Genomic DNA, 17272 nt, shown 5'->3' on the forward strand with positions numbered 1-17272 from the left:
GGAATGCTTTTTACAAGTCGGAATCTAGTATTTGAATATGTAACTAATTTAATGTTTAGTTTCCTTTTTTTTTAAATGTCGTGTGCTATCACAAAAAAAAAAAAAAACGTATCCTGGGGATGATTGAGGGGCACAAGGAGAATCTGGGGTTGGTGGGTTTCATGGAGATGGACACTGAGAGTGCTGAACCAGAAGAGTCAGAGAATTAGAAAGACTTTACAGAAGTGCTTTCATTCAGTACTTATGATGACATGGGAACCCATGTCCATTCAGAGGACATGGATATATTATTGCTGTGAGTCTAAGCATAATGTAATATTGAACTTTTTTTCCAGTTTTTATGAAAGCCAGTCTCAGTGCGCAACAGCACAAAGCCTGTGAATTAGCTTAAATGTATTCTGTTTATTTTTTTTACATACTAAAGCATTTTAGATATGTTGTTTTCCTCAAGTTCAGTTCTCAGAATGCAGAAGGCTCTCAGAAGGCTTTTTTTTTCTTTCCTCTGAATGAGTACTGCTGAGCTTAAAGAGCTATAGATGACTATTTCCTCATCATGTGTTTCTTTGTGTTTTTCTCTGGTTTTAGCAAAATTATGTAACATTTTGGAACAAATATGCAAAATAGTAAACCAAAACTTGATGCTAAAATAGCAAATATCTGTACAGCTACCGTAAATTTTCCAGGAGAACTGACATAAGCTGGGATAAATGTGAGCCAGACAGCACAGAATATGAGCATACTGAATGTGATGAACTTGGCTTCATTGAAGTTATCAGGGAGCTTCCGAGCAAGAAAAGCTAAAAGAAAACACATGATTGATAGCAGACCAGTATAACCCAGAACAGCCCAGAAACCAAGAGCTGAACCTAAGTTACATTCAAGGATGATCTTTTCTCTATAATAGCTCAAATTCATATATGGAAAAGGTGGGGATATTGTTAACCAAAGCACACAGATAATCAACTGTATTAATGTTAAGGAAACAACACTGAGTCTCTGTTGAAGAGGCCCAAACCATTTCATGAAATTACTTCCTGGAAGTGTGGCCTTGAAGGCCATTAACACAACTATTGTTTTCCCCAAAACACAGGAGATACAGAGGACAAAAGTGATCCCAAATGCTGTGTGACGCAACATACAGGACCACTCAGTGGGCTGACCAATGAAAGTAAGTGAACAGAGAAAACACAGTGAGAGCGAGAAGAGCAACAGGAAGCTCAGCTCTGAGTTGTTGGCTCTTACAATAGATGTTTCTTTATGAAGGTAAAACAGAAAAGATACCATTGCTGTTAATAACACTCCAATGAAGGAGAAAATGCAAAACACCACCCCCATGATTTCTGTATAATAAAGGAATTCAACCACTTTTAATACACATTTGTCTTTCCTTTCATTCGACCAATACTCCAAATCACAGGGGAAGCAGTCACTAGAATCTGTGAAGAAATTATTCCAATATATAAAAAATAAATGTTAGTGAATGTAAAGTGCTTTATAAAGTCACTTGACAAAGAGGACAGTATTACACTTCACTTTAACAAAGTTTCATAAGATTTATTCCGCATGAACTATTTTACCTGTGCCATTACTGATTTCTCCTTCTGCACATGGAATACAGTCATAACAGCAGACAGGTCGACCTTTTTGCACAGCCTTCCTAGTGCCGGGGGGGCAAGTCTCACTGCACACGGACACAGGCAACTATAAGAAAATAAGTTGTCATATAAAACCTCACAGTGATGATGGTTTGAATTGGCAAAATAACTTGTCATCAGTAATAACTGAATAATAACTATGAAATAACTTTTATCACTATAATGCCATTGCTTTCATACATATTTTTTTGTCATATTCAACTAACTGACAGTTCTTCAGTCACTGACCATTTAATGATTCAAACTGTTATTAATGTACCTGTCCAATTTTATCTACCCATAATATGTGTTCCTGATTGACTTGAAGACGTTGTTGTGGAGGCAGTGAGCTGTCATAGAGGCCCACATGCTCAAACTGCAGACTTCCGTCCTCAGCAGGCTGCCAGTTAACAAGGTCATATCTTGCCACTGGATCACCACTTTCATCAAAAAAGATTTCTTCACCTGTTTTAACAGTGAATCTCACATCCCTCATATACTTCAACACCTAAGAGGAAACATCAGTAACATTATTTCTATATTAATTAGTTTCTGTATGAGACAAAGTTCTCATTTACCATTTGTGGTGTGGGCCGTCCTCTTTTGCTGCTGTCGGTGGAGGATCTGAAGTCTTTTAATACATTTTGAAGTGTATATGCGACAGCATACACTGCAGTGTACACCTTATTTACTATGCGTAGCTCTGATACATCAGTATATTCATTTTGCAGCTCTGTGAGTCTCTCTGAACCAGTACAGCCGTCACTGCCAATGTTCCTGAATGAGCACTGAAAAACTATTTCCCAAAATTCTTTTAAAAGTTCATTTTTTGGTTCTTGATCAGGGTGCACATTCACTAGGAACTCTCGCAGGCCCATAATTTTGGCATTTGCTATAGCAAAACCAACAGCTCCAGAAAGGAAACTGTATTCCTTTGTTTCTGCAAGAGTTCGAGAAGTGATCCAGGATTCACTTCCAACCCACTGTATCCCTGTGATGTTGTGTTGTGAAATTACTTTCAGGAGGGGGAGAAAATCTCCTAATGCCATAAAAGCTAGCACAACCCTGGCGGTGCCCTTTTTTATCACTTCCAGTGTCTTTAGAAACTGTTCTTGTGGATCACTGCTTAATATGGCCTCTGAGTATTCAATACAGACCCCTTCTTCTTTTGCAGCCTTCTCAAATGCTGCAATTCCATTATTACCATAGTCATTGCGACTCCTGACCGTCCCAACCCAGGTCCAGCCAAAGTGCTTGACAAGCTTAGCCAGCGCTCTACTTTGGTAATAATCACTGGATATTGTTCTGAAGAAGGATGGATACCTTGTTCTGTCACTCAGGCATGCACATGTGGCAAAATGACTGATCTGCAATATAAAAAAGCAGTGTATAATGTGTTGACCACATAATTTTTCAGAAAATACTTTTCAGTTCTTATTGCACTATGTAAGTATAGTGCTCTAGTTCAACACATTGCTTTCTTTCAACAGTTTCTTTCAATTTTCAACATAATTTTTTCATCAACATAAATTTTTAAGCATAAATATTTTGGTACATGTTCCAGTGGTTCATTATAGTCTGATTACACAAACCAGCAGAAAATGAATTCTTACAACAGGTAAGTTGAATGGACCAACTACAGATGCCAAGCCAATGGTGGGTGAGGATGTTGACTCTCCAACAATTGCATGAGTAGCTGGTGGCCTAGAGCAGGATGTATCACTCAAAGTGTCTTCATAACCATTCATTAAAGCCATGCCTGAGAGGATTGTTTGAGCGATAGAGCGACATGAGTCATATATCTTATAGCCCAAATAAATACCAGGCAACAACTGTGTGCTGTTATTAATCTCCTCAATGGCAAAAATCAATGTCTGAGCAAATTTAAACTCACGTAAGTTTAAGCTGTGGTGAATAAAAAGCATCAGCTGTATTACATTCTGCAAAGAATCATCAGAGAGTTATACTTAACACCTTTTTTTTTTATCAGTATCATCATACTGACCTGACACATGTTGTTGGATCTGGTTTGGAAGTATAATTATGCATTTTAAGCAGAGCGTTTCTATGTATTGAGAAAATTGCCCCAATGTTGATGTCTCTTTCCGCAGAAAGTGAAGGTAAGGCAGGCTGACCAAGCAGACTGCAGACTTGTGCTGAAGCTGGCATAAAGACACCATGTACAATGAGCAGCAGTAGCTGCAGTGACACAGTGCTCTTAGCCATGCCAGTATGTGGGGCAAGGTCCTCTGAGGCAAAACAGTGCTGCCTTTTATTACACCTGCCCTTTGTCATATCATCAAAAGTCCTTTGGGGCATATTAAATCCTTTAAACTCTATTTTGCTCTTTGCACTCATATTTCATTATGTAAGAAGAGATATTGATGGTTCAAGGAGGAGTGTGCTGGAAACTTATTGTGTTTGTATTGGTTTTCTTGGTTTCACTTTATTTTGATGGTCCCTTTAACACATTGTATTGACTATAAGTAATGTTGCACCTACATTTCTACTAACTCTCATTAGAGTGTTAGTAGTGTATTAGTTGACTGGTAGGGTTTGGGTTAGATTAAGTTGACACGTTCTTGCAAAGTTACTTCTAGTCAGTAGAACATCTGTTGTGAGACCAACACAATAAGGAGTTAGTAGATATGAAGCAGACAGTCTACTAATACTCTTATGAGAGTTTGTTGACATGTAGTTGCAACATTACTTAGTGTCAACAGAATGTTCAAAAGGGACCATAAAAATAAAGTGTACCATTTTTTTCTTTGTCTTTTTCTTCTTTTAGCCTAAAAAAAGTGTCTGGGGATGAGAAAATGTAATCAAAAAGTCTGGTAGCATTTTTCCAAATCCCAAGGTCTCTGCAAAAAAAATCTGATTGACTCTAGTCTACGCTGTAGTAAATGCAATTACATAACATTCTACAACAGTTGTCTGACATTTTTTAATTAATTAATTAATTAATTGACTAATTTTTTTTTTTTAATAGAGAGAAAAGTTGTTCATCCAAATATTTTTGAGTGTATCATCTACAGTACTTAAAATAAGGTTAATTGTCAATAACTAACAACAATAATAAATACTGTTATAAATGTATTTTTTATTGTTAGTTCAAGTTAGTCAATATTCACTAATGTTAATGAGAGGCAAGGGGCACCAGGTAAAATCTTGCCTATAGGGCAGCAAATTGGCCAGGGCCGGCCCTGGATTGAGATGTGAACTGTCAGCAGACATTAGGTATAGCTAAGAGTGGTCCAGATTAACCTTACAAAAGTATGACTTACAGAAGGTATACTTAACTAAGAACGTTTCAGGAAACACATATTAATGATAATGTACAGATTAAGATATAATTTAAGAACGATGTAACGTTAAGAAGGTTTTGGGAAATGCAGACCTGATTGACTGTCTGGTGTAGTAACACTGTAAGCGATATAATTTGAACAGTATTTTACTGCAATATGTACAGTAAGATACTGTAAAATGTATACTATATTTTACTGTAATCATCAAAGGATTATGGGAAAATATACAGTCACTACTGTATTTCTTCACTACTGTAAATCCGTTTACAATAAACTACAAATCTACAGTAGTCAACTTGCCTGAGAAAAACTGACCAATGGCAGGGGAGATTTCTTTTTTTATCCACGGATCCACTGGTTCAACACTTTCAATATGCCGACGCGATAATTTATCGTCATCATTATTGTTCAGAAATGAGTAGGTTTAGGGTAGGAGTGGGGTCAGGTACTCCAGTGAAAGTATAACTGCATCGGAGTCACTCTTTTTACGTAGCGCTGGTGTTGAACCAGTGAATCCGTGCATGGACCACGGCTGATGCCTTCTGTGAGCCCAGCACGGAATTTTTGGCGATTCCGTGATGCCACCACAGATTCGGGGTTAATTAAGTCCGTGAACATTACACGGAATTCTGTGAGATCAGGTTGATTAACTCGACAAAATATTAGTATATTATTTATGTTTTATGGAAAACTGAGATATTTTAAGATGTTTTCACTTGTTGACAACAAACTAACATTCATGTCGTTTTTCATGTTGGGAGTTGGAGCCTTTTTTCCTGAGTGAACCATCCGGTTGACTTGCCCATTTAGGGTAATTCTCAGCATGAACTAAAAAGTATAACGCATTAATGGAATTTTTCATTTGTGCAACTGAAGTTTAAGGTTTTTGTGTATGAAAACATTACAGACAGTAGAATATGTTAACAATACCCATGATTTACCCATGATTATATATATATAAAAAACCCTGTTCTTATTATAACACAACAATCCACTGTAAAAAAAAAAATCAACATTAAATGTAATAGAAATCTAATAATTTAAAGTAAATAACCAAAAATATATCAAAACAAAATAATGAAAATAAAAACAATAAACATAATAAAATAATTATTAAATTGCATTACAAATAATAAAAATAATAAATAATAGATTAAATAATGACAATCTGGATAAAATGTAAGGTAAAAGGCATATCAATATATATAGATGTGTTTATCAATATAACAGAAATATAATATCACACCATATAATTTTCATAATTTTTTCTATGTAACAAAGCATTGGTTTTTGTTCAAACAAAGGAACAACTTCATCTATGATCTTGTGCAGTGCGAGTTATGATCGCGTTGCTGAGTATAGCTAGCGTTCAGTTCATTTTACCCTGACTGGGCAACTCAACCGAGCGGTTGAGCACTTTTTCTAAAGTAAAAACAGAGAGACATTTTATCACCACGTTTCTGCCATTTAACAAAATATACTGTTAGGAGGTCTAGAACATGAAATCCGATTCTTTTCTTTTTTAATCTCAACTTTTAACGTCATTTGCAGCTAGTGTTAGAAGGGAGGCGTCACATCAATACATTCTCGGTTTTGTCGCGGCTTTTCGGAAACAATATATTTTTGCTGCAGTGCCACCCAGTGGATATAATTGCAATAACACACTCTATTCAATGAGGGGTATAAGGACAAAAAAACAAAAATGGGGTTTGGCGAGTTTTAATTACAGTAATTCGATCGCAAAAAAGGTCAACCGTGCATTTACAATGCATGTTAAAGGGTTAATGCAAGTTAGCTAGTCTGACGAGTCGTTACTTAACCTTAACAGCGAACTAAGGTGAAATACTGAGGTAAAGTGCGTTCGGCAACACCACTGTTTCAGTGGATATTTTAAACAGTATTTTCAAGTACTTCTTTTGTTTGTTATTTTCAAATTTCTAGTCTGGATGTCGTCTGCAATGTCGGATGCGTATTTTGGAGCCTCTTCTTGTGAATGCCATATTATCAATGATCAACTGGCAAGTTAATAATGTCAGTAAGCCGAAGTTAATTAACTTAATTGGACACAGAGAAGCATAATAACTTTTCTGCACTGCCTCTTTATCGCAAGCAAGGTAATTCTCTTTAAATGCTGTGTGTACCAATGTTGTATGTAACTTTAGAGAAGGTCCCTAAATTCAGTGGCAGATGTAACATAAAAAAAAACAAGCTAACATGAAATGCTGAGGAAAGTACAGAGTTAGTACAGTTACGTACAGTTAAGTACGTCTTTTGTACTTTATTTTCAAGTTAGTGATCATGTCGTCTGCATATGAGCAGTGTTGGGCAGTAACTAATTACTAGTAACTTAGTTACTGTAATAATATTACTTTTTGCAGTAACTAGTAGTGTAACTAATTACCAATAAGATTTCAGTAATAATATTACAGTTACCATCCATAAAACAGCTTAGTTACTTTTGATGCCTCAACCCCGCTGATTTAAAATCCAACAATCAAATAATTCCTAGATTTATTTTCATAATTTTCACGACTCACACATGCATGTGATGTCCCCAGTACAGCAGGCAAGCTTGGAATTTGGAAAAGCTTACATTTAGCAGATAGAAATATTGCATTATATTGATTTTGTCAGGAAAAAAATGATTTGAACACTGTTGTGTAAGTTGTGGCTTTACTTTACTCTGGCATTACATCAAACCCACATCCCTCTGATCAGCATGTGGTACAATACTATAATTAAAAATAATTTTGAAAATGTTTTATTTTTCTTACAAGCTTATGTGATTTGATAAAATGCATAATGAAATATAATTGTATATGGGTAACGGAGAAATTACAATTAGCTTCAAGCTACACATGACAATTGAGATGAATACAACACTTCTACTTGAATGTCACTATCAATCACTATTGAGTGTTTGTAATAACTTCTGACTGCGATCCAATGTGGATTTTGGTCAAATGATGAGGCAGAAATATGTTGTTAGTAACATTCTAGAAGACTTTTATGTGGAAGATACACAGTTACAACTTCTGAGGGGCGTGAAGAAAAAGTAATGTAACTAGTAGTGTAACTAATTACTGTTGCCAGAAAGTAATAAGTAAAGTAACAATATTACTTTTGAAAGGAGTAACTAGTAATGAGTAATATATTACAGTATTTGAGTAACTAGCCCAAAACTGCATATGAGGTGTATTGGAGTCTTGTGTTTGCCGTCGTAGCGGTGCTAACAACAGGTGAGCTTCAGGCCAATATATAGCCACAGATATTGCTGTTCTCCACTAACTCACAGATTGGGTTGACTGACTCTTTAAAGATAGGAGCGGGCTAGCAATATATTAATATAGAAAGTTTTGCTAATAAATGTGGGAAATGTTTATTTTTATTGAAAATGTAAATTCTATTATTGTACGGTAGTGGGTTATTTTTTTTCCTGATCATAAACTATAGTAACATTAAAAGGGTGTTGTGACTCTGTCTGTTACAGGAGATTTCTCCAAGCAAAAATAGGATGCTGTCTATGAGGGGCAGAATCATCATACAGCCAGCTGGCCATTTTACAGAAATGCAGAATTAGGCAGCCCAAAATACATTTTGTTTTACATTGCATTTACATTAATGCATTTGCCAGATGATTTATGCAAGTTAGATTGTATATAAAGTGAATATTTTATTGAGTTATCCATGGTCTGTGGCAAATTTTACTAAGTGTCAGGGCAACAAAATTCAATAAACAAACAAAAAAAAATATTAAGTGATTTAAATCATAGAAAAAATATTGTATTTTTGCTATATTTCGCAAAAAAAAAGTGTTTCTAAAGAAAGCGTGTTGTGCGTCTCTGCACACAGCAGTGTTGCATTACTGAATTATTTAGCCTTTTTTGAATGCCTCGAATCAGTGATTCACAGACCCATTCATAAAAACAGTTTCTTACTTCGTTCCTGAATGAATCAGCTGTTTTGAACAAATCGATTGAATAAACGACTTTCATTAAGACAGCGGCTTGCTGTCACCGACTTGTAATTTTAGTCTCCTTTTTAAAAGTATCATTCTATATTTGTTCTATTATTACATATTTCTGTGTTCTACATTTTATATTTAAAACATGAATTTCATAATATAACATAATAATAATATAACATGAGGGTGAGTAATTAATGACAGAATTTTAATTTTTGGGTGAACTATCACTTTAATGTTTGTGGGCTAAGCCCCGGATATCCACTCACCCTAGAACCACTCCTGGAATCAAACCCATTATTTCAGCATTCCAGCACTTTGCTCTACTGATTGGGAATGCATTGTAAAACATGGAGCTTCAATAATTTGCATGTGATGGATTATCAACTAATTATGTACCTTTCTTTTAGGTGCGTTCCAATGTAGTATATAATATTTTTATTAACGTCAAAGTGCATACAGCACCAAGTTTTACAGTTGAGGCAAATTCTGTAAACACTGCATTGAAAAATAATGTTTTTTTTTTTTGTTTTTACACTAATGTGTTTGCAGGTTCATTCAGACAATCATACTTTGTGGCACCAAATGCACTGAAAGTCACAGATCAAATGGAATTCTGGAAAGAGGGTGCAAAGAACAAGCATCAGCCTAACTCCATCCTGTTGTTTCTTATCGGAGAGCTTGTCAACTTTGACTGTCAAAATTACTGAAATTTAACAACACAAACTAATTTTTACTGTATTATTTCATTTTATTTACTTATTTTTGCTGTTCAGTATGTGTATGTTGTGCCATGATACAAAGTCCCCAGGGGACTGTGGTGATGCCCTTTTTTCAAGCTAGTGCATCCTAGAGGTCAAGATTTGTAAGTTGTACTTTTAAAAAATAAATGTTATACAATTAAAAATAATATTATCAGAACTAATGCTCATGAGTTATTGGGGGTGGGGTGGTACAAATCATGTATTACAGTGCTGTACCACAATTTGACTGTTTTTTTACAGGTGAAAACTAAATGAAAATAAACTATAGAGTAATAATAATGTAAATGAAAATACAGTAAAGACATTGTTGTACCTTACATGTAATTACAGTAATATTACTGTAAACATTTTTACAATAGCTTACTGCCATCCAGCCCCCAGTAAGTTACTGTAAAATGTACAGCAATATTTTTACAGTGAAGAGATGTGAGAAAACTCCTGCAAGAAGTGCTTATTATTATTATTTTATTATTATTTTATTTGTTCCCCATTCTCCAACCCTACTGAGAAAAAAAAGAGTCAATTTTGTAACTTGAGTCTATTTATTTATGTATTTATTAAAGGTATGATGTTTAATAACATGCATATAAAGACACATTGTGTAAATGTAATTAATAAACCAAATAATTGCAAATAGATGCATAATTAACTGTAAAAATGCCAAGTAATACATGGTATCAAATCAAATTTCCATGTCTTGTTAAATGCAAAAAGTCAATGTCATTTTTTATTAAGAAGAACATAATGCAGGTCCAGAACATGGCTGTGATGGAGATGGTCACTGAGAGTCCACTGTGTCTAGTGCTGACCGGGTCTACACTGCAGAGCCTGCCACAGCCTGTGGAGAGCAGAACTAATGGGTCAGAGAGCCCTGAGAGTAGGGCTGCTATTGTGTAGGCATCATTACTCATGATATGACATGGGAAAACAGAATACACCAGTTCAACAGAGTTTATGTATGTACAGTATGTATATATACACTAGTACAAATTTGAAGTGGATCAAAAAGTTGTCCTAAAACCTAAAACCAAAATGTGTTCTTATCTTAAGACAACTTTGATGAACTTTTTTGGTCCACTTCAAATGCTGATTACTGTATATATCTTGATTGACTGACTGACTGACTGACTGACTGACTGATCTTCTGTGAAAAGAATATTGGATACATTTATGTTACTTTTCTGAATCTGAAATCTTAGAATATACAGAATTGCATTTGTTTTTCTCCATCTTTGTTGATCAATTACATTCTTAACCATGGATTTAAAAAGCTTGAGATGGAGCTTTCCCCATTATTTGTTTCTTTGTGTTCTTCTCTGGTTTTAGCAAAATTATGTAACATTTTGGGGTGAATATGCAAAACAGTAAACCAAAGCTTGAAGCTAAAATAGCAAATATCTGCACGGCTACAGTAAATTTTCCAGGAGAACTGACATAAGCTGGGATAAATGTGAGCCAGACAGCACAGAATATAAGCAAACTGAATGTGATGAACTTGGCTTCATTGAAGTTATCAGGGAGCTTCCGAGCAAAAAAAGCTAAAACAAAGCATGAGATTGATAGAAGGCCGTTATAACCCAGAACAGTCCAGAAACCAAAAGGGGTACCTAAGTTACATTCTAGAATGATCTTTTCTCTGTAATAACTTGAATTCATATATGGGAAAGGGGGGGATATTGTTAACCAAAGCACACATATAATCAACTGTATTAGTGTTAAGGAAACAACACTGAGTCTCTGTTGAAGAGGCCCAAACCATTTCATGACATTACTTCCTGGAAGTGTAGCCCTGAAAGCCATTAATACCACTATTGTTTTCCCAAGAACACAGGAGATACAAAGGACAAAAGTGATCCCAAATGTTGTGTGACGCAACATACAGGACCATTCAGTGGGCCGGCCAATGAAAGTTAGAGAACAGAGAAAACACAGTGAGAGCGAGAAGAGCAACAGGAAGCTTAGCTCTGAGTTGTTGGCTCTGACAATAGGTGTTTCTTTATGAAGATAAAACAGAAAAGATACCATTGCTGTTAACAACACCCCAATGAAGGAGAAGATACAAAGCACCATCCCCATAATTTCTGTATAGGAAAGGAATTCAACCACTTTTAATACACATCTGTCTTTGCTTTCATTCGACCAGTACTCCAAATCACAAGGAAAGCAGTCACTAGAATCTGTGAAGGAATTTGAAAAAATAAATAAATAAATAAATAAAAAAAATAAAATATTGATTGAAATGTGCATCATGAAATCACTTGACTAATGGGCAGTATTTTACTTCACTTTATCTCACTGTCATGAGAGTTATCCAGCATTCACTAATTTACCTGTGCCATTACTGATTTCTCCCTCTGCACATGGAATACAGTCATAACAGCAGACAGGTCGACCTTTTTGCATAGCCTTCCTAGTGCCGGGGGGGCAGCTCTCACTGCACACGGACGCAGGCAACTATGAGAAAATAATTTGTCATATAAAACCCTAAATGATTATTGGAATTATTAAATTAGTTGCTTTAGACCAACGGTTCTCAATTCCAGTCCTTGCGCTTCAGAAACGTTCTATTGTTCTATTAGAAACGTAAGTGCCCTGCGAAGTGGACATCAACGGACATTCCGCCATGATCCAGATTTGAAGCAAGCATATATTAAAGGTCATTACAGTGCACGAGATGTGAATTTAAATTGTGTTTATTTACGATTGCATGTACTGTATTTCACACTCAAGTAAGTTTCGTCTATGTGTGAAGATGCTGCAGGCAGTGGCGTAGCGCAAATATGTGAATGAATGTTCCGAAGAAGTAAACTTCAATGGATTTCCCCTGCTCAGGGAATAGGAAGCAATGAACACTGTGTAGGGATCATGTAAATCTGAACACAGTTCATCCATGGAGCTCAATTTTAACGAGCTGGTTATCTGAATCAGGTGTGTTAACCAGAGAGACGGGGAGTGGGGGAGGACTGGAATTGAGAACCGCTGATTTAGACCATTGAATAATTTTTCCAGAATTGAACCACTCTTCTTTTATAATATTTGCAGATATATTCCTGTAAATGATTGTTTTTCATTGGCTATCTTTTTCAAAATTGATATTCCAAATGCTTTCAGTAGTGTGTTATAAAGTATCAATGTACCTGTCCTCTGTTCCCTGCCCATAACATGTGTTCCTGATTGACTTGAAGATGTTGATGTTGTTCTGAAGGCAGTGAGCTGTCATAGACACCCACATGCTTAAACTGCAGAGAACCATCCTTGGCAGGCTGCCAGTTCACCAGGTCATATCTTGCAACTGGATCACCACTTGCATCAAATACGATTTCTTCACCTGTTTTAACTGTGAATCTCACATCCTTCATATACTCCAACACCTGAGAGGATTGATCCATTATTTATATTTTAATTTGTTTCATTATGATTTTTGTAATGTTATTTTATGTTCTTGAAATACCTTTTGTGGTGTGGGCCGTTCTCCTTTGCTGCTGTTGGTGGAGGATTTAATGTCTTTTATTATATTATGTAGTGTATGTGCAATAGCATACACTGCAGTGTACACTTTATTTGCTATTCGCAGCTCTGACACATCAGTATATTCATTTTGGAGCTCTTCCAATTTCTCTAAGTCAGTACAGCCACCACTACCACTCTTTCTAAAAGAGCACTGAAAAGCTGTTTCCCAGAATTCTTTTAACAGTTCATTGTGTGGTTCTTTATCAGGGTGCACATTCACTAGGAACTCTCGCAGGCCAACAAGTTTGGCATTTGCTACAGCAAAGCCCACTGCTCCAGAAAGGAAACTGTATTCCATAGTTTCTGCAAGAGTTCGAGAAGTAATCCAGGATTCCGTACCAACCCACTGCAGTCCTGTGATGTTGTGTTGCACAATTAAGTTCAAAAGGGGGACAAAATCTCCTAGTGCAATAAAAGCCAGCACCACCCTGGCTGTGCCTTTCTTTATCACTTCCAGTGTCTTCAGAAACTGTTCTTGTGGATCAGTTCGAAATATGGCCTCTGAGTATTCAATACAAACACCCTCTTGTTTTGCAGCCTCCTCAAATGCTGCAATACCATGATTACCATAGTCACTGCGACTCCTGACTGTCCCAACCCAGGTCCAGCCAAAGTGCTTGACAAGCTGAGCCAGCGCTCTGCTTTGGTAATAATCGCTGGATATTGTTCTGAAGAAAGATGGATACCTTTTTCTGTCACTCAGGCATGCACATGTGGCAAAATGACTGATCTGAAAAAGAAGTATATTAACCACATATGTTAACCAACTTCTCAAATACTGTTTTTACATTTCATTCTTCCACAATGCCTTTACTGTATATTCTTCCAATTTTTAACTGTAATCAGACTGATACAATACCTTTAAAACTGTTGGTTAAACTTTATTTTAAGGTCACCTTGTTAAATTGTAATTATACATTTAAGTACTGAATAATACATGCACTTACTATATGGTTAGGGTTAAGATTAGGGTTTGGTTTAGGGTTACTTGCATGTAATTATGCATAATTTATTGTTATTATAATAGTAAGTATGTGTAACATGTAACAAAAACACCTTAAAATAAAGTGTTACCAAAATGTATTTTATTGTTACGATGATGATTTTTATTTTTCTAGGTAAATTTTAAATGAATCCATTAGTTAATCAGAGTTCTTACAACAGGTAAACTGAAAGGTCCAATGACAGATGCTAAGCCAATAGTGGGAGTGGATGTTGATTCTCCAATAATGGCAAGAACAGCTGGCGGTCTAAAGCATGACATATTACTCAATGTCTCATCATAGCCATTCATCAATGCCATGCCCGATTGGATAGTGTGAGCTACAGAGCCACAGGAATCATAGATCTTATAGCCCAAAGAAACACCAGGCAACAGCTCTGTGCTGTTATTTATCTCCTCAATGGCAAAAATCAGTGTCTGAGCAAATTTAAATTCACGCAAATTCAAGCTGTGAAAATAAAACATAGTTTGACTGTGTTATATTCTGCAAATAATAATCACAATGTCAGATTCAACTACATATATATTTTATCATAATATCATCATACAGACCTAACACATGTTGTTCGTTCTGGTTTGGAAGTGAAAGAATTAACCTTTAGCAGAGCATTTCTGTGGATTGCAAATATCGCTCCAATGTCGATGTCTTTTTCCGCAGAAAGTTGAGGCAGGGCAGGCTGACCAAGCAGATGGCAAGCTTGCACTAACCCTGTGAGATACATACCATCTACCACCATCAGCAGTGGCAGCAGTGGCAAAGTCCTCTTTCCCATGTCAATATGTATGCAGAGCAGGAGCCTCTGAGGCATTACAGGGAAATTGGTACCTTTTATTGCTCTGGGGCTGAATCATTCACTCATTATGGAAGAAACAGTAGCGTAGCTACATATTTAGGTATTCAAGCATAGAAGGTGCTAAAACCTTATTGTTTGAATTGTAGATGGTGATATAATTAGTACATGGATGCACAATGGAAGTCAGTAATGTTGCTATATCTCTTAGGGGAACTTAATGGTAAAACTTAAGAGGAAAACTACACATAATTATAGTATGTCATACTCCTACATAATGCACTGGCAATTAGAGACATTTTCATGGCTAAAGAGCAGGGCTGTACCATTAATATAAATCATAAGAGAGAGAGAGAGAAAAAAGCAGAAAATATGATTTCCCCACGCCCTCAGTGTGCAATTAGAACCAGTCAGAATACTTAAATCGAGTGTGTGAACAGAATAGAGTGGGCTCACTGATATTACATGGAAAAAAGCAAAGAAATTGGGAAGTTGAATTCAGGGCAGGATAAGGATTCAGTGCAGGGTGCAAAGGACTGTCCGATGGCCCGGAAATATTTATTCACAAAACAACATGCAAATAGTGAGAATTGCAAGATACAAACTCGCAATTGCTAGAAAAAAGTCAGATTTGCGAGTTTATATCTCACAACTCTGTCTATATACCTCACAATTGCAAGTTTATATTTCACAATTCTGTTTGTTTTCTGAGAAAAATATTTCTCAGTATATTTCTCAGAATTGCAAGTTTATTGTCATGGGTGCAGTGTATAGTAAGCGCACGAAGAAGTCAAACAGTATTTAACAATCCACATACCCACATAGCAATTTTTCTATGGCCCAGCTCTGCCTGTCTGGATTCCAGACAAGGGCCACACATGGGCCATAACTGGTCCAATTCAGGGCCAGTTATGGGTAATTAACTTGGCTGAGACTTGGGCCAGTTATGGCACATGTGTGGCCCTTGTCTGGAATCCAGACCTGGTCCACACTAGGACCGTAAGTCATTGCGGTATGTGGGCCAAGCAAAAGCTGATTGTGTGGGCCGGAGCTGGGCCAGAGAAAAATTGCTATGTGGGATCTGAGGTCCTGTATGACCATAGCTGGCCCTATATGCTGGACCAGATGGGTTCCACATGTCAGCCTCAACAAAACCATAACCAAGCCACTTGATTCACACCCCTCCCATGAATAGTCACAACAATGACAATATCCTGAACAAATATTTAATCATGTTTAATCAGCAAACCAAGTTGAATGAATCTCACACCTAACACACAGCATTATGGTCAGTTCACACTTTCACAAAAACTATAAAAAACTATTAAAAAAACATGCTTATTTGTTTTGCTTGGTCAGTGTGTTCACCCTGTTGGAGTATGGCAGTGTGAATTGGCTTTTAGGTGCTTTGGAAAAAACAAAAAACAGTAAAAGAAATATATATTTGTTTAATGTTCACGCAATTAACACAAAATTCTTAAAGGTAGTTTCTCTATTTTTGCAATATTCAAGTGTTCATGTCCCTGAATAATATCTGCATGAACCTAAGTCTGAAGAGTACACATAATATCTAGTAGACAGCAATCCTTGTGAGTGAGAAGTCTGGTGTGGAGGTTCGCTGTCGCCTGACCCACGCCTGTTTCAGTTTACTCTTTGCATTGCCTTTATATACCTGTTTGCCATTGTTTGACCCTGCCTGTTTGACCATGTCTCTGTTGCCAATAAAGTCTGCAAATGGATCCGCACGCCTCTCGTCTCGTCAGCCCCGTAACAGGAGGCTGGATCTTGAACTGACTTCTGTCCAGGTTATCGGTCTTCACGAACTGCCCTGAAATACAATTCAAACAAACAATGTAGTGTGAGGCTCTTACATTCACAATGCTCATTTTGGCCTCGGTGGTGAAGTGTGCAGAAAATTCTGCTGGACTGAAATGTAGTCTTTGGTGAACAGTCTTCAAGAGTGCAAATATTATTTTAAGTTTTAAGTATCTTTCAGGCTCGCGTGAGGTTTCCACAAGCAACAAAGTCTGCTTGAACAAAAATGCCACTACATTTAAAGTTTAGAAAATAATATACATACAGACTGTTACAGTTTGAAGTGAGGTGCATTCACAGTACTGGTTCTGTCTTAGCGTTATTAATTTTAATTTCAAAGAACTTTTTTATTATCATCTGTCATCTTTTTTTTTTAATTATGATTGACCCCTCTGTAGGTTGTTGTGTATGAAGTGTCCTTAGAACAGAGTTAAACAAGATAGCCTTGTAGGACATACAGGAACCCAGACAGCAACATAGTGTTGG

General features: G+C 36.5%; 2 protein-coding genes across 3 annotated transcripts; both read right to left on the reverse strand.

Annotated features, from left to right (window-relative positions):
- Nucleotides 1–540: 540 nt before the first annotated feature.
- Nucleotides 541–3860, reverse strand: LOC131524697 (extracellular calcium-sensing receptor-like). Its single transcript, XM_058751965.1, has 6 exons — nt 3640–3860; nt 3248–3539; nt 2213–3001; nt 1915–2142; nt 1578–1701; nt 541–1436 (listed from the first exon to the last, which is right to left on the reverse strand). Exons 1-6 carry the CDS (start codon nt 3858–3860, stop codon nt 541–543), a joined length of 2550 nt encoding a protein of 849 aa, XP_058607948.1.
- A 6670-nt stretch (nt 3861–10530) lies between these two features.
- Nucleotides 10531–17011, reverse strand: LOC131524701 (extracellular calcium-sensing receptor-like). 2 transcript variants are annotated; one of them, XM_058751969.1, is made up of 6 exons: nt 14733–14953; nt 14337–14628; nt 13119–13907; nt 12805–13038; nt 11998–12121; nt 10531–11844 (listed from the first exon to the last, which is right to left on the reverse strand). In XM_058751969.1, exons 1-6 carry the CDS (start codon nt 14951–14953, stop codon nt 10931–10933), a joined length of 2574 nt encoding a protein of 857 aa, XP_058607952.1. In that variant the 3' UTR covers nt 10531–10930. The 2 variants fall into 2 exon arrangements, with proteins under 2 accessions (XP_058607952.1, XP_058607951.1); XM_058751968.1 differs by lacking the exons at nt 14337–14628; nt 14733–14953 and adding an exon at nt 16644–17011.
- Nucleotides 17012–17272: the final 261 nt, after the last annotated feature.

Source organism: Onychostoma macrolepis, chromosome 18 (assembly GCF_012432095.1).
Source record: "Onychostoma macrolepis isolate SWU-2019 chromosome 18, ASM1243209v1, whole genome shotgun sequence".
Classification (NCBI taxonomy): Eukaryota; Metazoa; Chordata; class Actinopteri; order Cypriniformes; family Cyprinidae; genus Onychostoma; species Onychostoma macrolepis.